Raw genomic sequence first — 27,179 nt, 5'->3', positions numbered from 1 at the left:
GACACTGATGACTGTGATGTGCATTTTAATAGATTATATTGTTTGCTGATCAACAAGTGATGAAAACATCACATTCTAACCAGGGTTACATACTATGAATTTATAGTACATTTATGAAGCATTTCTATCTTCATCTGAGTTAGTGAGGGAACATCAATCTGTCCAAACATATATGGTTAAACTGGTAGTTTTATGTTGCTTTTGGTGTGTGATCTGATCTAGAGAATTCATCCTAATGGTCTTACGAATATCATAATTCTCAGTTTCTATAGCTAAGAAACTGAACAAAAATGGTTAGTGTAAAGTTAGGAGAATAACATACAGGCAAAGCTATTTGTCTCAGATATGTTTACTCTCATCTCTCTATGGGCAGAGACCACTTTTAGAAGGTCAGGAGAGTGTTTAGTCTTCTCTGTTCACATTGCTAAATCTGGGAAAATACAATTCAATCAAGTTCACGTGGAGTTTTCAAAGTAGTTCAGTTTCTGGGCTGTGTTCTCAGAGCTCACGGTAAATTTTAGGGTAACTGACCCTTTCATAATGGGAGGTGATCCATCTGAGGATCGTGGCTGCCAACAGTCCAGCTTTAAACTTGAGGCTGCCTGGCCAGATACCAGGATACATTGCCTTCAACTTTCCCCAAAAGTAATTTGCTCGTGGCTGAAGCCCCGAATAAATCATGAATCATATCTCTGAGCAGCATTTTCCAGTGTTTTTAGCAGAAAATCCATAACATATGCAGACAAATATGGGGTCTTGGTTAAATATATATTGAAATGCTTTATCTAAAGTAGGTAATGGATATTTTTAAGTGGCAGGATCTATTGGAGCCTTTGACACACTAATCTGCATAGAAAAACCTGCAATATTCTCTAGGAGATGAATATTGTGTGTGGTTTTCCCCAAAACTTAATATCCTGCAACATTTTATCAAAGAACACCTACTACTAACATCTAAAGGGGACACTAGTGAACAACAGAAAGCAGTTTTTCAAACTTCTTAGATAAATCATGAGGATTCTGCAAAACAGAGAGAGGTATGTAGAATCTGCAGGGCATCTGAGCTGACAATCTGCTTGAGTCCCACTCTAGCCCCCAAGCACCTCTGGCTGCCCTAGTATGAAACTAGTATGTGAAATAGGAAGGCTGAGTGCTTGTTGTCTGCCTTCCTGGATGAGAATGGAAGGTGGAAGGCATGGTGTGTGGCCACTCCCAGAATTATGAATAGATTATATGCACTTCTATCAAGATTTGTTTTAAATGTTTATTATTTTTACTTTGGCCTTACTTCCAGTAACCTAATTTGATAAATGGGATTTTTGACTGGGCTTAAGATAAATGCGGATATAATATTAATAATGCCAGTGTATTTATCTACATAAAAATTTAAATGGAAGTATTTTGTGCATTCATTAAAAGAATCATAGATTATCACAATTGTCTTGCTGTGCTCTCATGGGGGATATGAAATGCTACTAATTTAAGATTCAATGAGAAATTGTAAATGCCTGAAATTAAATCTAATTCAAGGCATTCATCAAGAAGTTTCTGCCATGGAGCATGGAGGTTATTTCAGTTAAAAAATATATTGCTAGATACTTGAATAGGCACAAGAGAGAAAGAAATGAAAAAGAATCAGCGAATTCTCTGGATGAGCTTCTCGGTTTGTTGGTAATGTGCACATAGTAGAATAATATCCAAGTCCACATGGGATTGAGGGGCATTGGGTGTCATTCTTTAATCTGGAACATGAATACAAGAGAGGGCAGGTGAGGAGAAGGGGAATGAGACTGATGAGTGACAAGGGATAGTATCGTTACACAGAGGACTTTCCACACCGTACTAAGAAGTTTGAATTTTTTCATGGAGACACAAAGAAGGCAAACATGGAGCAGAGAGATCAATATGAAAGCAATTCCAATATCCAGGCAATGCAGGAGAAAGCTGAGATTTACTGTTGACCAACAAGTATTCATCAAGGAACTCATATATCCATTGAGTCTTAGACTCTAGAGATACTGTGATGAACACAACAGACAGTCTCTGTCCTCTTGGCACATACAATCCATATAAAATGTAAATGAAGAACTAATAAGAGTATGTATGCAAAATGCTACAAAGGAAAAGTTATGGTGTTCCTAGTATATATTACAGAGTTGCCCAGCCTTTCCTACAAAGGCCCTGGGAAAGCTTCCCAGAGTTGGTAGCAAGACCAAAACAAGGAGCAGCATTAGAGTTAGCTAGATAAAGTGTCTGGGGGGGAGCGGGCATGATTGGAAAGGAGAGGAGCCTAATTTCAGAAAAATATAACTGACAGGAGTCAAGAGGATTGTATTCTAAGGAAACAAGAGAACTCGAGCCTGGCTAGAGCAAAGAATTTTTCAGAGTAGTGTAAGATGAGGGTAAAGTGGCACTATAGGGCAGATGTGCAAAGCACTAACGACCAATATGAAGGCATTTATATTTTATTCTAAGGTCAACAGGAAGCTATTAAAGGATTTCAGGCATAGTCTATTTTATAGTCTGCTATGGTTATTCTGACTTCTGTGTGGATAACAGACTAGAGATGCTACAGTACTCTGGAAAAGTGAGTGAGCCTATTGTCAACTCCAAAAGTGTAGCTGGGTGCCCAGTTGGTATATACCCCATGTCTAGCAGTGCCTGGACACTGAAAACACTCAAAGTGTATTTGCTGGAGTTTTGGATAAATGAGTGAGATTATCTATCTATTCATTTTTATCTGACCCCAAACCTTCTCCAATGAAAGAAGCAGATTTTCAGGGTCAGAAAGTTTACCGTCAGTGGAAAAAACATCACCTTTAATATATGGGGTGGAATTATTTCCTGAAGGACCTTGAAGCATTAATGATAAAATGTCTCTGAAAACATTTTTAGCATGTCATTTGGATGACAAATGAATAGACGCATTGTCCCTCTGAGTTCCCAAAGTCTCAAGAAGCATATGCCAGCAAAAAGCACAAACCTATAAATGGAAATCATTCCCTGGAATATGCTAGTTTTCCTTTTGTAGGAGTCAATTTTCAAAATTATACATTATAACTTTTTTATAACTTGTTATATAATTGATGTACCATAAAATTCACCCTTTTGAAATGTGCAGTTCAATTAATTTCACTATGGTGACAGGGATTGCAACCATCATCACTATGTAATTTTACAGTATTTTTTTATCACTTTCCCTTGCAAAAACAATCCTATACACATTAGCAGTAATTCCTCATTCCCACATCTTCCCATCCCCCAGTAACCACTAATCTACTTTCTGTCTCAAAGGATTTGCTATTCTGGACATTTCATATGATCAGAATCATGTGATATGTGGTCTTTTGTGACCAACTTATTTCATATAGCATAATGTTTTCTTTTTTTTTCCTTTTTTTTATAAATTAATTTTTATTGGTGTTCAATTTACCAACATACAGAATAACACCCAGTGCTCATCCCATCAAGTGTCCCCCTCCGTGCCCGTCACCCATTCACCCCCACCCCCCGCCCTCCTCCCCTTCCACCACCCCTAGTTCATTTCCCAGAGTTAGAAGTCTTTATGTTCTGTGTCCCTTTCTGATATCTCCCACACATTTCTTCTCCCTTCCCTTATATTCCCCTTCACTATTATTCATATTCCCCAAATAAGTGAGAACATACACTGTTTGTCCTTCTCCGATTGACTTACTTCACTCAGCATAATACCCTCAGTTCCATCCACGTTGAAGCAAATGGTGGGTATTTGTCATTTCTAATGGCTGAGTAATATTCCATTGTATACATAAACCACATCTTCTTTATCCATTCATCTTTAAATAGACACCGAGGCTCCTTCCACAGTTTGTCTATTATGTACATTGCTGCTATACATCGGGGTGTATGTGTCTTGCCATTTCACTGCATTTGTATCTTGGGGTAAATCTGCAGCAGTGCAATTGCTGGGTCATAGGGTAGTTCTATTTTTAACTCTTTGAGGAACCTCCACACAGTTTTCCAGAGTGGCTGCACCAGTTCACATTCCCACCAGCAGTGTAAGAGGGTTCCCTTTTCTCCGCATCCTCTCCAACATTTGTTGTTTCCTGCCTTGTTAATTTTCCCCATTCTCACTGGTGTGAGGTGGTATCTCATTGTGGTTTTGATTTGTATTTCCCTGATGGCAAGTGATGAAGAGCATTTTCTCATGTGCATGTTGGCCATGTCTTCCTCTGTGAGATTTCTCTTCATGTCTTTTGCCCATTTCATGATTGGATTGTTTGTTTCTTTGGTGTTGAGTTTAAGAAGTTCTTTATAGATTTTGGAAACTAGCCCTTTATCTGATATGTTATTTGCAAATAACTTCTCCCATTCTGTAGGTTGTCTTTGAGTTTTGTTGACTGTATCCTTTGCTGTGCAAAAGCTTCTTATCTTGATGAAGTCCCAATAGTTCATTTTTGCTTTTGTTTCTTTTGTTTTCGTGGATGTATCTTGCAAGAAGTTACTGTGGCCAAGTTCAAAAAGGGTGTTGCCTGTGTTCTCCTCTAGGATTTTGATGGATTCTCCTCTCACATTTAGATCTTTCATCCATTTTGAGTTTATCTTTGTGTATGGTGCAAGAGAGTGGTCTAGTTTCATTCTTCTGCATGTGGATGACCAATTTTCCCAGCACCATTTATTGAAGAGACTGTCTTTCTTCCAGTGGATCGTCTTTCCTCCTTTGTCAAATATTAGTTGACCATAAAGTTCAGGGTCCATTTCTGGGTTCTCTATTCTGTTCCATTGGTCTATGTGTCTGTTTTTGTGCCAGTACCACACTGTCTTGATGACCACAGCTTTGTAGTACAACCTGAAATCTGGCATTGTGATGCCCCCAGCTATGGTTTTCTTTTTTAAAATTCCCCTGGCTATTCGGGGTCTTTTCTGATTCCACACAAATCTTAAAATAATTTGTTCTAAGTCTCTGAAGAAAGTCCATGGTATTTTGATAGGGATTGCATTGAACGTGTAAATTGCCCTGGGTAACATTGACATTTTCACAATATTAATTCTGCCAATCCTAGCATAATGTTTTCAAGGTTCAATCACATTGTACATGCAATAGTACTTCATTCTTATTTTACTGTAGAAAAATATTCTATTGTATGAAGATACAGCATTTTATTTGTCCATTCAGCAACTGATGAACTATTAGGTCATTTCCATTTTTGGCTATTATAAACAGAGCTGCCATGATTATCTATGTTTTTATAAACATATGTATTAAGTTCTCTTGAGTATACACCTTAGCCTGGAATGGCTAGGCCATGCAGTAACTACATTTAACTATATAAGGAGTTGCCTAACTTTTCCAAACTGGCTGCTCTATTTTACAATCTCTCCAACAATGCATGAATGTCCAAATTTCCCCATGGCCTCACCAACACTTGTTATTTTTTGTTCATTTGTTTTTGTTTTGTTTTGTTTTGTTTTAATTTTATTTAAATTCCAGTCAGTTAACATATAGTGTAATATTGGCTTCAGGAATAGAATTCAGTGATTTATTACTTACATACAACACCCAGTGCCCATCACAAGTGTCATCCTTAATACCCATCACCCATTTAGCCCATCCCCCACTGACAACAATCCAGCAATCCTCAATTTGTTATTAAGAGTCTCTCAAGTGAAATAATATGGTATTTGTCTTTCTCTGAATGACTTATTTTCCTCAGCATAATATACTCTAGCTCTATCCATGTCAATGCAAATGGCAAGATCTCCTTCTTCTCGATGGTGGACTAATATTCCATGGTATGTGTGTGTGCGCGTGTGTGTGTACATTATATTTCTTTATCCATTCATCAGTTGATGGACATTTGGACTCTTTCTATAGTTTGGTTATTGTTGATAGTACTGCTATAAACATCAGGGTGCATGTCCCCCTTCAGATCTGTATTTTTGTATCCTTTGGGTAAATACCTGGTAGTGCAATCACTGGAACATAGAGTGATTCTATTTCTAACTTTTTGAGGAACTTCCATGCTGTTTTCCAGAGTGGCTGCACCAATTTGCATTCCCACCAACAGTGTAAGAGGGTTCTCCTTTCTCTGCATCCTCACCAACATCTGTTGTTTCCTATATTGTTAATTAACACTTGTTATTGTTGACTGTTTATATTATAGCCATCCTTGGATGGGCATGAAATGGTATCTCATTGTCTCATTGTGGATTGATCTGCATGTCCCTAATCCCTAATGATTAATGACGTAGAATATCGTTTCATATTTTTTTTGCAAGCTATATTTATACTTTCTTTGGAGAATGTCTAAACCCTTTGCCTATTTTTTATTAGGTTATTTTTTATTGATGTGTTGTCTTATTGAATTAATTAGTACCTTTATGTAAACAGTAGCTTGGAGAGTATAATACATGATAGGGATGTCATATTTATGAATTTAAAGCAAATGCTTCTAGTAATTCCATCATATTCTTGGAATTATATAATAGTTCTAACACTTTTTATATTTCTATTATGTTTTATCTTTAATTTGTATATTTATTTTTATTATGTTCAGATCTTAATTTATTGTTTCATGTATGTTGATGCTCTTTGGCACATTTCTAACAGAGAGTCATCATGAATTACATCCCTTATTAATATAAAGTGTACTTTTTCATTTCTTGTTTGTTTGATTTTTCTTTTTTGTTTTCTGCTTTTGATGCTGTCCTGTATTCATCCTCTAGAAATACCCTCTCCAACTCTTTCCTGGCATGTTTAAGTGAGCTGATCCCATTTATTGCTCCAGGCTGGCAAAATGAACCAAAGGTGGCAGTCAGGGGTTAGTAGATGCTTCAGGGAAAAGAAGAGGCCCAAAACCAGAGTGATAAGCAAGAACATAGGGAATTTTGATCAATGAGAAATAAGTCGTATTTTTTTCTTACAAAACTAGAAGGTTAAGGGCCCTTGAAGTTTTATGGCCTACCTTATTACCACCTGGGAAAATGCCTGCCTGAGAAACAAACCAATATAGACAAAGGCTTTATTGAGAAGTAGACAAGAATCCTGATAACATTTATGAGGAAATAGATCAAATAAGACCTTCAGTTATCTGTATAATTTGACCTTTTGGTTATATGGTCTAATATCCACTCATTTCTTTAGGAGGTTTTAAATGAATTTGAGTATCTGGCACTTCCTACCAAAAATAATCTTACCCATTATAAGAAATAATGTTTGTAGTGCATTTTTTTCTCAATGCATTAAAGTATCATTTTCAAAAAGATAAAAAATATGTCTCTAAAACTAATATATAAAGAGCTATTGTGAAAGGCTTGTTCAATTCCTTAATGAGGGAATAAGCAGAGCAATAAAGCTGCTTGAAAGAGATTAGCATTATAGTCAGTGAAAAAAAGAACAGTAGAATATTATTCTAATGTTAGAATAATAAAAAATAAGATTAAAATTTTCAGGTAAATAAAACAATAACTTTGCAGGTTTTTTTTCCTTGATCAGACAAAAATAACTTGTAATTCAACAGGATAAAAATTATGTGTAATGTATTAACCATCTGCAAGTTAACATCTAACTTTACAGTGCACAGTGTGGCCTTTACAGTGAGTAAAATAGTAATTAAAGAAGAAAAAGTTACATATATCTAGTGATAAATCAGATTCTTTGTCCTATTAAATCATCAATAGAGTACAGGGTAATGTTTTGCCTTCTTATTTTTTGGATAATTTTTTTAAATGTCACTATTTTATTGAGGGAAATTATAACTACATAACATTTGGCAATATGGGAGATTATTATTAGAGTCTTTCTCTAACCGGTTGGATGATAAAGGTTTCCTACTCCTAGATCAAACCTAGAAATCACCTTGACATTCACTATTCCTTGCCCAATTGTGATATCCAGCATCAAATACCTACTGTTGATTGATGGGTCGGACTGTTCATATCATATAGACAGATACAACTCAAAGGTCATTGGGATTTAGGACACGTTAGGAAAAATTTAGGACACATCTCAACACTGACTCTATCTTTTTTTAAAGATTTTATTTATTTATTCATGAGAGACACAGAGGGAGAGAGAGGCAGAGACACAGGCAGAAGGAGAAGCAGATTCCATGCAGGGAGCCTGATGCGGGACTCAATCCCAGGTCTCCAGGATCACGCCCTGGGCCGAAGGCAGGCGCTAAACCACTGAGCCACCCAGAGATCCCAACGCTGACCCTCTTATTCTCACCACACACCTTCTCTGGCTTTTTATTTCTATCCCTTTTCCCATTTCCCTGGGGTGATTTTGCAATAGTGGTAACAGTGGTCGCAACAGTGACTCATCTGCTTATTCTAGTCTCCAAAGGAGCACAGAGAGTGCCTGAAAATGGAATAAGGAACCAGGAAGCTTCAGTTTTCAAAAGTGGGAGGTTCTACCTGTCTCAAAAGACACTACTGAAGGGTCAGATGTCAGTTCCCAGCCTTCTGGCCCATGCAGGCCCTATGGGCATAGTCTGAGGAGACAAATGGGGGTGGAGCAAAGGATACCATGGTTAGATTGCACATTCTGGAAATGAGAAGACCTTGAAAAGTCCTTTAGCTTTTCCTTAGTTGTTAAATGTGAGAACAGAGAAGTGAGTAGAGATCCAACCCAGGGCCTCTCATACTGCATCTCACATCCTTCCCCACACATGTTCAAGGCCAGCGAGAAACATACCAAGGAGAGCCCTGAGAGTCAGTCTCCTGTGATCATCATCAGCTGGATTAGGTTCTCAAAGACACAAAATGAAAAGTTCATGGAAGAAGTGGCCAGTGTTGAGAACATGTTACCCTCCACTGTGGAGCTTCCCAAACAAGAGCAATTACAGATATAGAAAGACATTTCTCTGCTTAGCTTTTGGTGCAGCCAAGGAAGGCCTCAGGTGGCCAGAGCTTCTGAGTATCCGCCTAGGCCTACAGAGCCTGTTCTATACCCCCTGGTCCAGGTGATATGACCATTGACTCTGTGGGTTAAGGGGCCGCAGTGGGTGGTAGGAATTTTTTTTTTTGTGACTTCTACCACCTCCCCTGAGGTCTGCCCTGGTTTTTAGGCACTCAGACATTCTGGACAGAACTCTCTATGCAGGGCTGTGTGATCTGTTGTGGCCAGTCATGACAACCTGAGGGGAGCCATCAGTGGTCTTGGGGTCTATGGAGTTTCCACTGATGGCAAGGATGCTCTGTGTAATGTAAATCCTGGAGGCTCCATGTCCAGGGGAACAGCCAAGCTCAGCATTCCAAGGAACACTGTGAGAAGTGGTTGTTTTTACAGTCAGAATGGGATTTTTTTTTTTTTTTTGGTCTTCTAAACCTTTTGTTACTATGCAAGGAGAAACAAAGACCCGGCCATCAGAACATCTGTCCCCTGAAAGTAAAAATATCAAATTATTTGAGAGTTTTTGCCACGTTGTAAAAATGTTTGGAGATCTTAAATCAACTATACTGGAAGCAAACTGGACACTTGACGGGATGAGCACTGGGTGTTATTCTGTATGTTGGTAAATTGAACACCAATAAAAATTAATTTATAAAAAAAAATAAAACACATAGAAGACATAGTAAACATGGATGCCATGAATAAAGAGCTAGAAAGCTACAACTCTTTACTTGAGCCTAAACCAGGAACTTATAGGAAGCATAGAAAAGAGAAAAATCTAAATGTTTGCAAGTTCAGATGATGGTTGACATTATAAGCAAAGTCATCTCCTTAGAAGAAGCATCAAAGCAAATTCAACCAAGTTCCAAGTAAAACAGCCTTCAAAATCCAGCCAAAGAATGGAGAAAAGCTTCAGACCACACTAATGATGCCTTTGGAGGTAAATTCTAATCTCCAGAAAAGCAAAAAGTTGCTTTCCTAAGAATCACAAAAATGGAAGCGTAGAGTGGGCAAATTTACTAAAGAGAAAAAAATAATCTCATAAAACTCTGCTTACAGAAGCGAGTCCTTAATAAGAAAGAGTCACATCAAGCCTCTATATGAACACTTGCTCAAGATAAGCAGTTGGGCTGTTGTTCTTGGGGAAGATAGCACAGGCTATGCAAACATGAAATTGGATCTAAGGAAGGCAATCTGAAAGTGGAAGCTTCTTAACTGGTGAACCCAAAGGATGGCTGATTTATGTGACTGAGTTAGGCACCAGTTTACAAACTCTCAAAGAAGATGAGGAAGTAAATGCCCACAAAATTAACTGCAGAAGCCAGAATTCTCAATGCACTTAAAAATGATTTGAAAAATCTCCAACCAAGAAAGCTTTGTTGCCTTCAGAAAACACCCAAGTAGAAAGGGAGAGACAAAAATCGCAACAGAAATATCATATTCTTTTTGAAATTAATTAAGAAAAAGAAAACAAAGTTTTATGCAGCATCCAATTTAGAGAGCACTGACTCCATTTATTTTTTTTTTTAATTTTTATTTATTTATGATAGTCACACACAGAGAGAGAGAGAGGTAGAGACATAGGCAGAGGGAGAAGCAGGCTCCATGCACTGGGAGCCCGATGTGGGATTCAATCCCGGGTCTCCAGGATCGCACCCTGGGCCAAAGGCAGGCGCCAAACCGCTGCGCCACCCAGGGATCCCTAGAGAGCACTGACTCCATTTAAAGTAGAAGAGAATCACTCCAAACAAGCCAAAAACATTAGTGATGTTTCTGTATAGCTGCACACTTGCAAAATTAAAAAATACTCTAGAAAAATTAAAAAGAATCACTGGGTATTATTAAAACCTTCATAGTCCCGGAAACAAAAGCTCATGTTACTGATAAAATACAGAGCTCGAGGTAAGAGCTCTGTACTTTTTCAGAGAAACATCAATAACTTAACAAAGCAAATGCATACACGACACAAAAATTGACTGAAGAAGAAATTAAAGGTCCTTATTTTCCAAAAAAGTGCATTTAGCAGAGGCCTGAGACCATAAGCAGGAATCTTCCAGATGGCAGATCCCTGAGGATGGAGGGGCACTTGGCTGTGATAGGGAATGTATGAAAAGATCCATGCACAGTACCCACTAGTTGTCAACCCCCCAGGCCTCCCGCAGTCTGGCTAACTCTATCCTGAGTTGGCAAGTTCTCCAGAAGAGCTAGACAGAGTTGTGTAGTTAAAATAGTGATCTAACAAGGAAGCCTATAAAAGAACTGAATAAAACAGGAGTGAATAGTCTGGAAAGAAGATGTCAGGAAAGCAAGCAAAATAATAGCCTTCAAATACCTGAAGTTGAAGATGGCCAAGACTTAGTCCCTATCTTCAGAATATTACAATCCAGAGTACCATGTGTGGCAATTTAGGATGCAACTATTCATTCACCATAAGGAAGAATTTTCAAACAACTAACACTATCCACAAACATGATGGGCCACTGTTCCAGATCTTTGTCCAGATTTCCCTTTCTAGATGTTCAGATCTTTACAAGACATTTAATAATTATTCCCTTCTTGGGGAAATTAAATAGAAATAAGCAATCATTATCATCAGTACTTACTCTCAAGTAATTAATATTATAATCTTTCTCAGAAACATAACATCACAAATTAATCTTCAACATTTCAAAATCTTAGAAAATATCTATCTTTAAATTATGCAAGCTCCTTATCTAATGTGTTCCTTAAAAAAAAATTAGGCTTAGCTCATATGAGGTACATGGGTCATGACTGGCCTTCACTACTGGAAAACATTTCAAGCTCTGGATACATTATCAAGGAGCCAAATTGGACTTCCCTTCTCCCCATGATTCACAAGTGCTTGGGGGAAATCTCCAAAACATGAAGGATTCGGTTCTAATCAAGCACGTGAAGAAAATCCTCACCAGCAGAGGCTGACCATGTTATAGAAATATCTCAATATATTATATTTATTTGAGTAGAAAATCACTGGAAAATGGAACCTTTGACTTACCTCTAGTCACAAAATTTTTGTCTCATTCCACAGCTGAAAAGAACTCAATGCGCCTACCTCTGGGAGGAGAACCCACTAATTATTGCTACATACTACTGCCACATTGTGCTACACAAGCTCCCTATCACCACGTAGTGTGCAGAATCAAGCAGGTGAAAATGTTTTGAAGTGACTTCCGTATAAGATAATGACTTGGATTGGATGGCCTCTCATGATCTAATAAATCTTTTTCTTACTAGCTTATGGATTTTTCCTTTTTTTTAAGATTTTATTTATTTATTCATGAGAGACACAGAGATAGATGATAGATAGATAGATAGATAGATAGATAGATAGATAGATAGATAGATGATAGATAGAGAGGCAGAGACACAGGCAGAGAGAGAAGCAGGCTCCATGTTGGGAGCCGGATGTGGGACTCGATCCCGGGTCCAGGACCAGGCCCTGGTCTGAAGGCGGCACTAAACCACTGAGCCACTCAGGCTGCCCCTTATGGATTTTTCTACTTTCATTTGGCCCACTTAGATTGGATTCTTTCTGGGATGTCTTTTACCCTAGAGGCTTGTATCTTTCCTCTTCAATCATTACTACTTTAATTCTTATGATTCTCCCTTTTCTCTTTGGAGCTCTAGTTTTACTTCTCAGAAGAACAAGTCCATTGGAAGAATACTCTACTCATAAGGTAAACATTAGCCCTCCACATAAATAAAAATTAGGCAAATATTAAAATTACATCTTTAAATAGATTATGAATGTATTTTCAATGAAGTTTTGCCCAATTATTCAAAAAATTTGTCCATTGGTAGTTGATTTATAGCCCTTGGTCACAGTCTTTTATTCTGTGGCAGACAAACATAGAAATGTACATAAATGAAAGTTCATTAAAAAAAAAGTTTGCTTCAGATATAATGTCTTCTTGGCTTTCTGTTTATTGTGGAACTGTGGGAGGTTGTCACTGAGAGGGTGTGACTGCCAGTTGACATGTGAGCTGGACCCAGGCACCTGGAGGCTCCTAACCCTCTCCCATCTCCTTGAAATGTGCATTCTTCCCACCATTCTTACACTGAAAACCATTTCAAGCATGCATCCTTGAGAGAATAATGTGTTGCCTCAAGCTTATTTGTCCTACAATCCCTATCACACAAATTCCTATGACACTGATTTTTAGGAAACTGTATATTACATTATAAAAAAATAGAACAAAAGTAGTGCCTTACCAGAAGTAATCCAGGCTACTATTTGAATTTTCCTTTTCAATTTATATAGAAGAATATCATTGAGATAATTTAAAACACAAGATTAATTTATTATGTTTCATTTTTAGATGCAAATAAATGTGAATATGTAGAGAGGAAGCGATAAGGTATTAGTTATCTCAACAACATAGTTTAATTAGAGTGCACTAGTGTGTACAATTCACCTTAAACTCAATTTTGATAGGTATTAAAACTGAAGTGAATAGCTATTCTAAAGTAATTTGAATGCAACCATCTGAATCTCTCCTAATAGTGCATAGGTAAGAGATGTGAAAAACTGATTATCTATTTAAAAATACAAATTAGGACTTTTACTGTTGGAAATTATGTTTCTAAACCCATTACAGACTTTTTTTTTAAATTTTATTTATTTATGATAGTCACAGAGAGAGAGAGAGAGAGGCAGAGACATAGGCAGAGGGAGAAGCAGGCTCCATGCACCGGGAGCCCGATGTGGGATTCGATCCCGGGTCTCCAGGATCGCGCCCTGGGCCAAAGCCAGGCGCCAAACCGCTGCGCCACCCAGGGATCCCCCATTACAGACTTAAAAAAAAAAAAGTTTTGTGTTAGTAATTCCCAAGATAGCAACGTAGGAGGCTCCTGAATTTCTCTCTTCCCACAGATGCACCAAATGTACAACTACCCATGGAGAAGTTTCCTCTGAAAGAAAACAAGCTGAAGACACTGAGTGAATGAGAAAGCACTACAATGATGGGCAGGAAGGACTGAGATGCACACTTGCCATAAATCCCATCCTCAGCAAAGCTCCATTCAATCCAGAGAAAAACCTCAACTCCCAGTTGTGAAAACAGAGCATACCAAAATTTATGAGATCCAGCGAAAGCAGTGCTAGCTGGGAAGTTTATAGTGATGAACACCTATACCAAGGACAAAAAAAGTCACAAATAAATGGCCTAACTTTAACTAGGGGGAAAAAAAGAATAAATGAAGCCCAAAGTTACAAGAAGCAAAGAGATAACAAAAATTAAAGCAAAAATAAATGAAATGGAAACTAGAAAAATAATCGAAAATATTGATGAAATTAAGATCTGTTTTTTTTTTTAAGATAAAAAAGTACCTAGACTAAGGAAAAAAAATTGAGAAGACTCAAAATTGTAAGTGAAAGAGGAGAACACTACAATTAACACCACTTAAATATAAAGGATCATAAGAGACTGCTAAGAACAACTATATGCCAGGGCACCTGGGTGGCTCAGTGGTAGAATATCTGCCTTTGGCTCAAGTGGTGACCCTGGGGTCCTGGAATCAAGCCTGGCATCGGGCTCCCTATAGGGAGCCTGCTTCTCCCTCTGCCTATGTCTCTGCCTCTCTCTGTGTGTCTCTCATGAATAAATAAATAAAATCTTAAAAAAAAAAACTCTATGCCAACACATTGTATAACCTAGAATGAATGGATAATTCCTGGAAACATAGAACCTACCAAAACTAAATCATGAAAAAAACAGAAAATCTGAACAGACCAATAAGGAGCAAAGAGACTGAATCAGTAAACAAAACAAAACAAAACCCTCTCAATGAAGAAAAAGCCAGGACTAAATTTCACTGGTGAATTCTACCAAATACTTAAATAAAAATGTGATTTTTGTCAATTGTATGCCAATAAAGCGAAAAAAAAAAACCCACTTTGTTTCTAAAATTGTATGGAATCAATGTTCAGCTGGGTTTCTTAGTAGTACTTGTTCCATTCAGGGGATGTTGAAACACTGAAATTAACAGAGATCCTAGGTTCTTTGAATAAGTTAAAATATTAAATTATATTCATAAATAATATGCTAAATACCATCTTAGCAAAAAATTTGTTACTTACAAAATAAATAAATGATTTCCTAACAAGAAATCATTAAATCATCTCCTATATGTATTAATTATTAATTAATATTAATTAATATTAAAAATATTATAAAGTTGTATAATGTTTTCTGAAAATTCCAGGGTTTATTCTCAAAAAAAATCTTTACAGTTATTTGCTTACATTAAATGATGATTAAGGAAATGTTTTTGTCAACGCAACACCACATTTTAAAAGGTGTGTTTGCTTTGGCAGCATTTAAAATAGAGAAATCAACAAAGTATTCATAAATAAATAATACAAGGTGCAAATAATTAGGAGGTTTCAAACATCCACCATATACAAGACATTAATCAAAGTGTGAAAGCTCATTTTGTTCTTACAAAAACTCCATGATGTAGGTATTATTGCCCCATTTCACCAAAGAGGAAACTAAAGAAAGAGATTAGTAATCAAATGTGCAAACTCATAGCTAATAAGTGGTAGAACAGATGTGAAATCCAGTTGGACAGGAGAGCTGGTGCTTTTAATATCTACACTTTGCTGACTCTCTGTTAATGTTTTATTAAATATTGTCTTAATTCCCAGAATAATTATAAAATGAAAATACTCCATTGTAAATTAGATTCTATTTCTCTAATGGCTTATTAAATAGAAGATACTTACAATTTTCTCAGGAAACTGAAACATTTTTCTTTCCAGTTGAAACTCATCCAACAGAAACATGATACAGCAGATACCTCTATGGATTTCTTAAAGTGAAAATATGTATTTACTAAGGACTAGACTTGGAAGTCCTAGATCTCAGAGATTGCTTTGGGAATGTGAAAAAGTCATTATTTGCTGGCTCCCCAGTAATTTATTTTGAATTTGTGAAATTCATTGATGTGTGAACTGGTTATCGAAGCTTGATAAACAGCTTATAAATCACTTTGAAGTTGGCAGAAATAAATGTTAATGAGTAAGTGTTCAAGGAATTTTAAGTCAGTATCTCCTTATTTTGTTGCCATCAGCTTAAAAGAGAATCTCAGTTGTTTTATTTAGAAAAGAATCTACAGCTTATTAGTAATGACTGATGTTTCTCAAGATATTCAAAAGACTATTGATTATATCAAATCAAACAATTTGCCTCAAAGAAAATAACATCCTTTATAAAATCATTACAGAGTTGCATATGACAAAAGTTTTGTTTAAAACTTATTTACAGTGGCATTTGGGTGGCTCAGTCAGTTAAGAATCCAACTCTTGGTTTGGGCTCCGGTCATGATCTTGGATTGTGAGATTGAACCCTACATCAGGCTCCACACTCAGCAGGGAGTCTGCTTGAGATTCTCTTTCCTTCTGCCCCTCTCTGCTCACCTGCTCTCTCTGTCTAAAATAAATAAATAAATAATCTAAATAAATAAATAAATAAATCTTACTTATAAGACATGAGTACGATGATGATTCTAATCCTTTGAGATACTAAGTAACCTGCTTCCCTGAAGCAGGTTCCCCTATCCCTGGTCTTAAGATTGGTAAAGTAAGAAAGCAAGCTTTCCAGTACCAGTGTCTATCAATGTCAGAGCCTTATTGACATTCTCCCACATGAACCATTTCTACCTTATCTACGTAAGACAAAACAGAATCAAAGGGTTTTTATAGACACATGACAAATGACTAGCAAACTCAGGATTTGAAAACATGTTTATCTAAGTATGAATCTGTGTTAGTTTAGTGTTTGTAATAGGAATAACAGATAATTTTCTATTTGATAGATCTTAAGGATACAAAAAGGCCCTCCAGTTCTCCAAAATACATAATAAAAGGAATCTTAAAAACCTATTTACTTATATATATTAGAAAACTCTAATATAGAGAGTATAGAATATGGAATATATAACCTGTGCAGGTTATAAGGCATACCCCAAATTAATAATCAAATCTGGACTTGGTTTCAGAGCTCCTGTGCCTGTTTTGCCTTCTGAAATAGACACTCAATATAATAATACTAATAGTTGTTTCCTGGATCTTAGTGTTCATTTCTCCTAAGACATTTTGAAACCTTAAATGTCTTTTATACCCCATTTTGAGCTGGCTCATTATATTCCCCTCCAAAGTTCTGGTGCTTATCCGATCTCCAGAAAGGAACAAAACTGCAAAAAGATCCAGACCATTGCATATGGTTGGGAATCTTGTTCACTGTGTAAGGACACCCAGCTGAATAAATTGGGAAGCAGGAGTTGAAATATAGCTCACTCTCTACCCACCAAGCCATACAATGGTGAGGCATCCACCTAAAGAGGGCACCATGTCTAATCTGCATAAGCGTAATTTATAGGCTCACACAGGCCCTGCAAAGACTCTGGAAGTTCGGAAGAAAAAGGAGATGATTGAACATAAATATTTTCAGATCCAATATCTACTAGAAATTAATTTAGACTATTAGGCTAATGATTAGGATGTTTATTAATTCAGTAAATTCACACCGAGAGTGAGTGGGGAGATGTTTTCTCTCAGCACCAATGAATATAATTTTGTTTCAGGAGAAATAATTTAGGGTAAACATCAGCAACATCTACTACTTCACTGTATGGAATATGAGAATGTTACTCAGGAGCCTGTGAATAAGTAAGAAAATGACTCTACAGAAGATGGGAGAAATAGAGAACTCTTGTGCCCTTTTACTTGATGATTTTGTCTCAAAAAATTCCTAAAGTCTTTTTGGAATAAAACACCACGATGTTGCATATACCACATTTTGAAAAATCATTATACCATTACTATGACAGATTCTGAGTCTCTGAAGAAACACCTTTGAACATTAAGCTATCAAGTCTTCATTTAATGAATTTATAATTGGAATTTTCCATTCCAATGCTGAACACCTTTGAAATGCTATCAATAACTACTCATTTTTTGAGTAACAGGCATCATACTAGGTAGTTTGCATACATATTGTGTATCTTCCTAAAAAAAGAATACTCCAAAAGTTAGATGTTACTATTCTCTTTTTATCAATAAGGAAAAGGGCTCAAAGAATCTAAGGCATCTGAGAATTACTGGCAGAGAGCAGATTCAAATCCATGCTGGTCCCAATTTTAAACCTGAGTCCTCTCTACCCCACTGAACTAACCCTATGAGAAGGTTTCTACAGAGAGGAGAAAGTGGAAAGTTAGCTAACCAAACTGTCATTGTAAGATGTGGAAAATATATCCTGACTCAAACATGGCAACTCATGCATTCTCCCACTATATCCTGATGTGTTAACTTGTTAAGCTGCCATCATTTTAAAGTACATAATGAGGTGCTTATAATCAATGGAACTTTATGTATGTGGCTAATCCCTGAGTTCAAGCAATCAGTTGGGAGGAATGTGGAGCGGCTGCTTACCTGTTCTGATAACTTCTGTCCATCGAGGTGAGCCTGCATTACAGCATCATTCACAAGCACATGGAAGTTCAGGAGCACATGTTCAATGTCGTACGTTCCGTGCATAGCATCTGATAGCTCCTCCAGTGACCGGATGTATGCATGCCAGTGTGGATTCAGCTCTGCGGTGTGTGCCAAGCAGCCTCTCACGACATTGAGACAGTAGCCCATGCAAGGCTTACTGAGAATCAGGCCCTGGCAGTGAGGGCAGTACTGCATCCTCAGGAGGGCTTTGCTGCACTCTTTGGAGAAATGCAGATGGTCTGTGGTATTAATGACTTCAATGCCCAGATTCAGCGCCTGCAGAAACGTGCGGCTCGGCAGCAGCGATCTCCCCATCTGCCCCATTACTCTTTTGGGAATATTACCAAATGGTCTAACATCCCGGCGGGCCATCCGGATGCATTCCGAGTATTCCAGGGAACTGTCAGTCACACCAGGGTTAATGAGGTGATTGTAGACTAGAGGGAAAAGGCTGTCAAAGAATCTGTTTACAAATTCGTCAGGATTAATGTCTGCGCCAAATAAATAAAGCCCCACGTCAGTGAACAACTCCTGAACTGAAGCTGTAGCCTCTAGGGCCATGTTCCTGTAGGTGTTGCAGAAGAGTATACTGGTGTAATTCTCTGCCTGTCTGATGAGAGTTTCAAGGGTTTCTGTAACAAAAGCAGAGGTCAAACATGAAAATGCTTAGTATTCATGTTAAAAATGTGCATCTCTCTGCACCAGACAGTAAATGAGCTTAATGCATCCTATCCAACCTAAGGATCCATGTGGGAAATGCTCAGCCTAGTAAACTCACTTTAGTTTTCCAAGGATAATGGCTGGTCAACAATGGGCATTACACACACACACACACACACACACACACACACACACGTTATGTAAGATGTATTTCCTAGAGTCAAACATCTTTAGAAGGTATAGAAATAAAAAAGAAATTAGGATATGGTAGCTCCCTACTTATGTAATTCCACAATCCACCATAACCCAACAGTGACAGAAGAAAAGTGTCATTGAGAAGATAATTGCCAACCATGGGTTCATTGTTGATAAAAGACTGACATTAGATGCTTGAGTCATCTAATTGTACTTTTGTACTTTTTCCATTCTTTATTTCCAAATGAACATTAGTAGATTATATGCTAGTCACTGCAAAAAGAAGCTAAATACTTAAAGGGAAGCCTGACAAGCATCAGACCCCCTAGCATGTTCAAATTAAAAATACAGTGAAGTATTTCAGGGTTAAATAATCCCTTAACTGGTAAACTTTGCTTAGTAGAAAAGTCATGAGTTGTATTAGTTGATGAAAATAATTGTGTGACCATCTTCTCAACTATGTTCTGTTGTTCTTATCATCTTATCACCCAAAAGCTTTACTGTGGGACATTTTATATTCTCATTTAGGTAATGGATACTGATGTTTCCAAATAAATTTCTCCATATAAAAAACAAAGAATAATTTATCCACCAATTAAGAAAGGTTGTAGTAATCAGCAAGCAAAAGTTATATTTCAAAATGATAGCTGTAAGCATGAGTTGAACACCTTGGATATTCTAGGAATTACATTTTATAATTAGCCTAATTATAATAAATAATGATGCTGGACTGTTATCAATATATAATTAACTGTAAAATACATCAATAAAATTATCTCCCAAAACCCCGATCTCATAGTTATTTTTAATTAGGTTGTAAGAGACCACATAATAATTCAGTAATCAGACCACTGAATATATTATAAAAGGAGATGGAACAACAGTAGAATAAAATGAAATAATGAAAGGCAGAAGTTCAGGGAGAGCTACTAACAAAGTGGAACCATGTCATGAATATGCCATAGTGTCCTAAAAACAAATAAATAGGAACAACAACAAACAAAACCAAACAAAACACCTTTATGAAAAGCATGGAGAGATAAAATATAGTATCATGTATTCTGATTCTGTTCTGAGACCATAATGTTGGGTTTCAACCTTTAGTGTGATATATCAAGGTGTCTGCTCTAGACTAAATGTTTGTTTTCCCCCTAAAATTATGTTCAAATCTAAATTCCGACATGATGGCACTTGGAAGTGAGGCCTTCAAGAGGTCATTAGTTCCTGAGGGTGAAGCCCTCATGAATGGGATTAGTGCCTCTAAAAAAGAGACTCTGGAGAGCTCCTTTGTTTGCCCTTTCTGCTATGTGAGGACACAGTGAGATGACCATCTGTGGACCAGGAAGTAGGCTCTCACCAGTACTATGATCTTGCACTTTCTAGCCTCCAGAACTATGAGAAATAAATTTTTGTTCTTTATATAAGAAATAAAATTTGTGTGTGTGTGTGTGTGTATATATATATATATATATATATATATATATATATATAGTATTCCATTATAGCAGCATGAGGTAAAGAATTGCTTCTACCCTATCATCAAAGACAACAGCTTTTAAAGATGGTTGCCACTCTACTGCAACATAGAATACTACACACTCTAGCTTATTAAGGAGGCAGGGCTCTTGTTATCTCTGCATCTCCAATGCTCACTAGAATATAAGCTATACACTGTACACGCAATAGGAATGTGAGTGAGTGAAGGGTTCAGGTGAAATTAGCTGCTCTGCCAAGTGAGATCATCTGATCGCCCAGGCTGGGTGAGGAAAATTCAGACTTCCAGGTCTCTGCACTGGGGTTTGCAACTCAGTAGGTCTGTTTTAGTTCATGAATCTACATTTAACCAGCAGCCTCCATGATTCTTTAAGCCCAGCCAATTTTTGAAAATCGCACTTGCAGTAATCTATAGAATGTTCTCTCTGTTTTTATAGAGCAGTTCAACAAGCATTACACCATACAGACTGATCCTACAGCTGCAATCTCAGCCACTACACTCTGCTTTTAGAAACCCGCAGGAGTGAGTGTGAAAAGGGAATTAGACCTGTAGTTGGAACTAAAATAAAACTGCTAAGCTGATATTTTCTCATTAATATAGACTCATGTCCCTCAGTAAATTGCATGTGGCCAAGAATTATGATGTAAATTGCAAATGAGATTATTTGCCAGTCATTGTTAAAGAATAATGCTTGCAGGGGATCCCTGGATGGCTCAGCGGTTTGGCGCCAGCCTTTGGCCCAGGGCACAATCATGGAGTCCTGGGATCGAATCCTGTGTAGCCTGCTTCTCCCTCTGCCTGTGTCTCTGCCTCTCTCTCTCTCTCTCTCTCTCTCTCTCTCTATGTCTGTCATGAATAAATAAGTAAAATCTTAAAAAAAAAGAATAATGCTTGCAATTTTTTTTAAAGATAAAATAAGGATAGATTTAAAGATACCAATACCACAGGCACACTTATACACATTCCACCAGTTTTTCTAAGGTGTAAATGTACATAGATGTATTTGTGTGACTGATATGTACCATACTATTCTCTGGACAATAAAGGTTGAATGCTACCCCAGGAAATACAAATGTTCCATCTGATTTCTGCCAACTCTAAGTGATGTTCAAACATGCAAATTTTTTAAAGTGAAAAATTGTGTTTCTTTATAAATTCTAGTCCCAGTAATTTGTAACTTAAAATGATTCAGGAATATATGGAATTTATCTTTTCAGCTTCTATAACAAATAAGTTTTGCAAATTAGTTTATTCTGTGAAAGCAATAATGAAAAGAAGGTATTTAATACTTATAATTTTTATTTTTATTTCAGACTAGCTTTCCTCTGATCTTTTAAACAAAATAACTACAAAATATATAAAATGTTAGGAATCCAGTACAGGGATCCCTGGGTGGCGCAGCGGTTTGGCGCCTGCCTTTGGCCCAGGGCGCGATCCTGGAGACCCGGGATCGAATCCCACGTCGGGCTCCCGGTGCATGGGGCCTGCTTCTCCCTCTGCCTGTGTCTCTGCCTCTCTCTCTCTCTCTCTGTGTGTGTGTGTGACTATCATAAATAAATAAAAATTTAAAAAAAAGGAATCCAGTACAGTGACATTTTTAAACTTGTCTCTAATGTAAAAATTAAAATTTTAGTTTTCTAAATGTATTGTTTTTGCTGAACTTTAAATTAAGAGATTACATCTGTTCAAATATCAACATTCTATTTCCTAAATATCTAAACACAAAATGGCTTATTAAAATGGGCTTATTCTGCAGTAGTTTTTCAGTATGCTAATAACTTATTGCAATATAAAGATTTTTCTTTCAATATGTGTTAAATATAATACTGACACATCTAGCTAATTAAATTACCTAAACATGTGTTGGTATTTTTGAATGCGTATGTTTGTGATCCTAAATATCTCTTAAATCCAGTAAATAATGAAAACTGTAAGTAATTGTTCTCTATACAATTGAATCTTTAATGATTAGAGATAAATATACTTTTGTGAATTTTCGATACTAAAATAAAATGTTAATATAAACACATATCAGAAATGGAACAATCTAGAAGCCAATCCACTGTATGATTATGTTAATTTTTTTAAAGAAAAGTAAGTAAAATCAGAAGGTGAATTTCATAAAATTAGTTGTTTGTACTAACTCTGAATTTGCAAATTCATCACTTTTTTCTCCTACTATGTTTTCCAGAGTTGAGTGTTTTCATTTTATGGAATTAATATTGTGATTTTGATAAGAATTTAAACCTGTCAAAAGAATTGTCAAATAAACAAAATATTTTGCTGTTGTACAAAAAAAATCCACATATAAAATCAGTATTTATAAATCCAAGGTAGTTTAGGTGCTAAATAATTTATCTTATTATCTACTTCATTATTAAAGAGAAACCATATAGTTCCTTTCATACAAAGTTTTAGTAAGAAATAAATGTCCCTCACCTAAGCTATACAAATAATAGTGTTCTGTTGATGTGCCAAAAATCATAACATATATTGAAAATAAACATTTGCAAGCTTGCTTAAGGAATTTAAAAACAGACTAGGAAAAAAATCTTTTTTTCTTTTTTTTGTTTTCCTTTGAGAATAACCTCTTCTTTCCAGTGCTATCAGATCAAGACATCTTCCAACTCCTTTTAATGTCTAAGAGTGGTAGGTTGAATAAGACACTGCAGTCTAATTACTGATTGAATAAAAGCATAATTTCCCCCAGCTTTATGAGAGAATTAATTTACATACCATCTTATTAGGTAGAAAGTGAAGTTGGAATACATAAAGTTGATCTGTACTCACTTCAAATTCCAACATTAACATTCTGTGAAAATTTAATAACAAAACACCTATGACTAGAAACTTAAATCAACTTTTTTCAGCGTACATTCCTTTAAAGACATTTTATAGTACATACAAATGATTACTGACACTTAAACTAAAGATTTAAACTTAAATACAATTGGTGGAGATAAAACAAGGTGATGTTGATTTAAAATCAAATTTGACAAACTGCAAAATCAGTGAAGACTTTTATGCAGGTAGCTTTTTACAATGGGAAAAACAATATTTATAGGGCTTTTATTTCTTTAAAGATAAAGAGGATTTCAAAATACAATGATCATGAAATAACTGTTATAAAAACCTCCCCTGCATGACATGAACAAACATTTTACAACCCTTTTCATATTTTTATTATTTTTGATATATGAACATTTTAAGATAGAAAGTTTAAAGTGCCTTAAAATTTAAGACCCCAGATATTCTAAAAAATAGCAATGAAATAGATGAAGAAAGATTAAATCCTATCAATCATATCAACTGTGGATAATCAGATGATATTACAATGTATACCTGAGTTGAAGAAAACTTTTCATGGAAAATTTACACATTTGTGCATTTTAATTCTCAAGTCACAAATTTTGTTACTACCACAGATAATTTCATACTACCCTGCTAGTTCAGAGCTACTTTATGTCAGAATCTACTTTTTCCACTGTATTGATTTATTGATCCATGAGTAGATACGTAGAGATCACTTTAAGAGCAATTTCTCAATCAGTTTTAATCACATACATATTACAATAAACTGTATTCCTTCTGCCTCTCTTATTTAACAAAAATGCCTTCCAATAATTTTAATAAGTCACATATAATAATCCCTTTAATTAGCAGAAGACACAGCCATTCTGAAGATATACATATTTAAGTAAAAGAAGCAGTTATCAATCTCTCCAGTCTGGAAGTATTTATCCTGAATTCATCCTTTTGATATTTGCATATTTCCTCAACATTTGCATAGAGTAAAATGTGTAATAAAAGTTTCCTAGAATATTAATTTAATGACATCTTTAAATGTTATCCAGTATGATTTATAATATTATTCTTCAGAAATTAGTCATCTACACAAATAAATAGTAAGTGGGGGATCCCTGGGTGGCGCAGCGGTTTAGCGCCTGCCTTTGGCCCAGGGCGCGATCCTGGAGACCCGGGATCGAATCCCACGTCGGGCTCCCGGTGCCTGGAGCCTGCTTCTCCCTCTGCCTCTCTCTCTCTCTCTCTCTCTCTCTCTCTCTCTCTCTCTCTCTCTGTGTGTGTGTGTGTGACTATCATAAATAAATAAAAATTAAAAAAAATAGTAAGTGGATATTAATCTGTATCACCAAAAATTAACATATTGGTCATTAATCTGGTTTCCTTGGACAAGCACCACATGGAAAAATGCTTTCTCATCTTTTCTCTTTCCTCATTTCCCTCCCCACTAATTCAGTTATCATGGTGCTTCTCATTTATTACTAATATCATTGTATAAACATTTATGTTCTGAATATCAGTTTATGATTTTAACAAGGATTTAAACTCAATTATGCACTTACATAAAATACATGCCAAACAATTCACTGTAGATTGTTTCATAAGTTATTGTGGGATGAAGATTTTAAATCAAATCTAAAAATATTTAAAATAAACCCCAAAACAGGGGCACCTGGGTGGTTCAGTCAGTTAAGCATCTGACTCTTGATTTCAGCTCAGGTCATGACCTCAGAGTCATGAGATTGAGCCCCATGTTGGACTCTATGCTCAGCACAGAGTCTGCTTGGGATTCTCTTTTTCCTTCTCCCTGTGTCCTGCTTGTGCTCTGGGTCTCTCTCTCTCTCTCTCTGTCTCTCTCTCTCTCTCTTCTCTCTCTCTCCCTCTCTCTAATAAATTAAATATTTAAAAATAAATAAGCTCAGAAATATAATCTAGAAATACAAAACTGCCATATAAAAGTTTTCATTCATTGATTTTTATCATCTTTTTTTAAAGATTTTATTTTATTTATTCATGAGAGACACAGAGAGAGAGAGAGAGAGGCAGAGACACAAGCAGAGGGAGAAGCAGGCTCCATGTAGGGAGCCTGATGTGGGACTCGATACTGGGACTCCAAGATCACGCCCTGGGCCGAAGGCAGGCGCTAAACCACTGAGCCACCCAGGGACCCCCTTATTTACATCATCTTCTATTTTTATATATACTTTTTAAAAATCAGTATCCTTTACTGTTTTTTTGTTTGTTTGTTTGTTGTTTTTTTGTTTTGTTTTGTTTTGTTTTGCTTAATTTCATACTCTAACACATTGGTTGGTCTCCTTTACATAAACAAAAATCTTTATGTCATTTTACTTCATAATCTCATTTTCTCTTTTTGATAGAAAATAAGAATATTCTGTATTTTCAGCTTAGAGTGACATAATGGCCATTCCTTCTTCAATGCAAATCCAACTGTTGTTTTTTGTCACTCATTAATGCATTCATTCATTGAATCATTATTTTTGAGCACCTGCTGTAGATGTCAATGCTAAAGCTGAACAAGTCATACAAGTTTCTACCCTCATGAGGCTTAGAATCTAAAGGATAGGAAAGTATAAAAGCAGACACATAAATATGATTCATTATTGTATTAAGTAAGTACTATAGAAGAAACGATTAAAGGGTAGAAAGTGATAAGAAAACTGTTTTGGAGGTCTATAGGTCAAGTTGTCCACAACCAACTCATTACCATACAATCAAAAGTAAACTCCCTGACTAATCTATTCCCAAAAGCAAACTTCCTGAATTTACCAACTGTACCCAAACTATTCAAACTATATATAATGTTTGATTTTTTGACACATTAAAAATTATTTTGGTAAACTGGTTATGGCAGATTGATTTTCTATGTATGGACCACTTGAGATCATGTGAGCAGGGAAGCCTCCACCAAGGCTGAGTAGGGACCTCCATGATGAAAAAGTCCAGCCATGATCAGATGGGGTGTGGTTAGCCAGTTCATAGGAAGTGGAATGTGAGGTTCTGAGGTGTGAAGAAGCTTGCTGACTAAAAAGTCTGAGGAAAGTCAATGTTTTGAAGAACAGTGAGAGGAAGGGAGAAAGACTAAAGAAATCAGAACAGCCTCACAAATCATGGGTAGGAGTTCATATTTTATAGGTTGAATGAGAAGCTACTGGGGAATTTTATACATGGAGAAACATGATCTGGTTTGTATAGCAAAAGATCATGATGTTGCTGTGTAGAAAATGGACTGTTGGAACAAGAGAGAAAACAAGGAGCTGAGTTCATAAGCTATGGTAACAGTATGGGTGCCAGATGCTATGGGCTGGACTGTGGTGGTAATGGAATAAGTTGCAAAAAGTAATCATATTGGGGCACATGTATTAAATGGTATCCAAAGGACTTGCTGTGGTAGGAGGGAGATGCAGGGAAAATGGGTAAACGAAGGCTACAGCTGAAGTCTATGCCTCAACAGTTGGATGTGCAGTAGCGCCAATTCACTGAGATAGCCAAGTCTAGGGAGGCACCATGTTTGTGTGTGGTGGGAGTTGGAAACTCAAAGTTCTATTTTGGACATGCTAAGATTGAAATACCAATTAGAAATTCAAATAAAGTTTATAAGTCCAGAGTTAGATTAA

The 27,179-nt window shown here is 36.4% G+C and overlaps 1 protein-coding gene across 2 annotated transcripts in view; it reads right to left on the bottom strand.

Moving 5' to 3' along the window:
• Window positions 1–27,179, bottom strand: part of GPC5 (glypican 5) — a 1,134,491-nt gene that overhangs the window by 848,204 nt on the left and 259,108 nt on the right. For both annotated transcript variants that reach the window (XM_055335624.1, XM_055335625.1), the window contains one exon: window positions 18,330–19,024. In XM_055335624.1, the coding sequence (XP_055191599.1) occupies window positions 18,330–19,024 (695 nt within the window). The remainder of the gene's footprint in view (window positions 1–18,329; window positions 19,025–27,179) is intronic.

Source organism: Nyctereutes procyonoides, unplaced genomic scaffold (genome assembly GCF_905146905.1).
Source record: "Nyctereutes procyonoides isolate TBG_1078 unplaced genomic scaffold, NYPRO_anot_genome, whole genome shotgun sequence".
Taxonomy (NCBI): Eukaryota; Metazoa; Chordata; class Mammalia; order Carnivora; family Canidae; genus Nyctereutes; species Nyctereutes procyonoides.
This window is presented reverse-complemented; position numbering and strand designations above follow the sequence as displayed.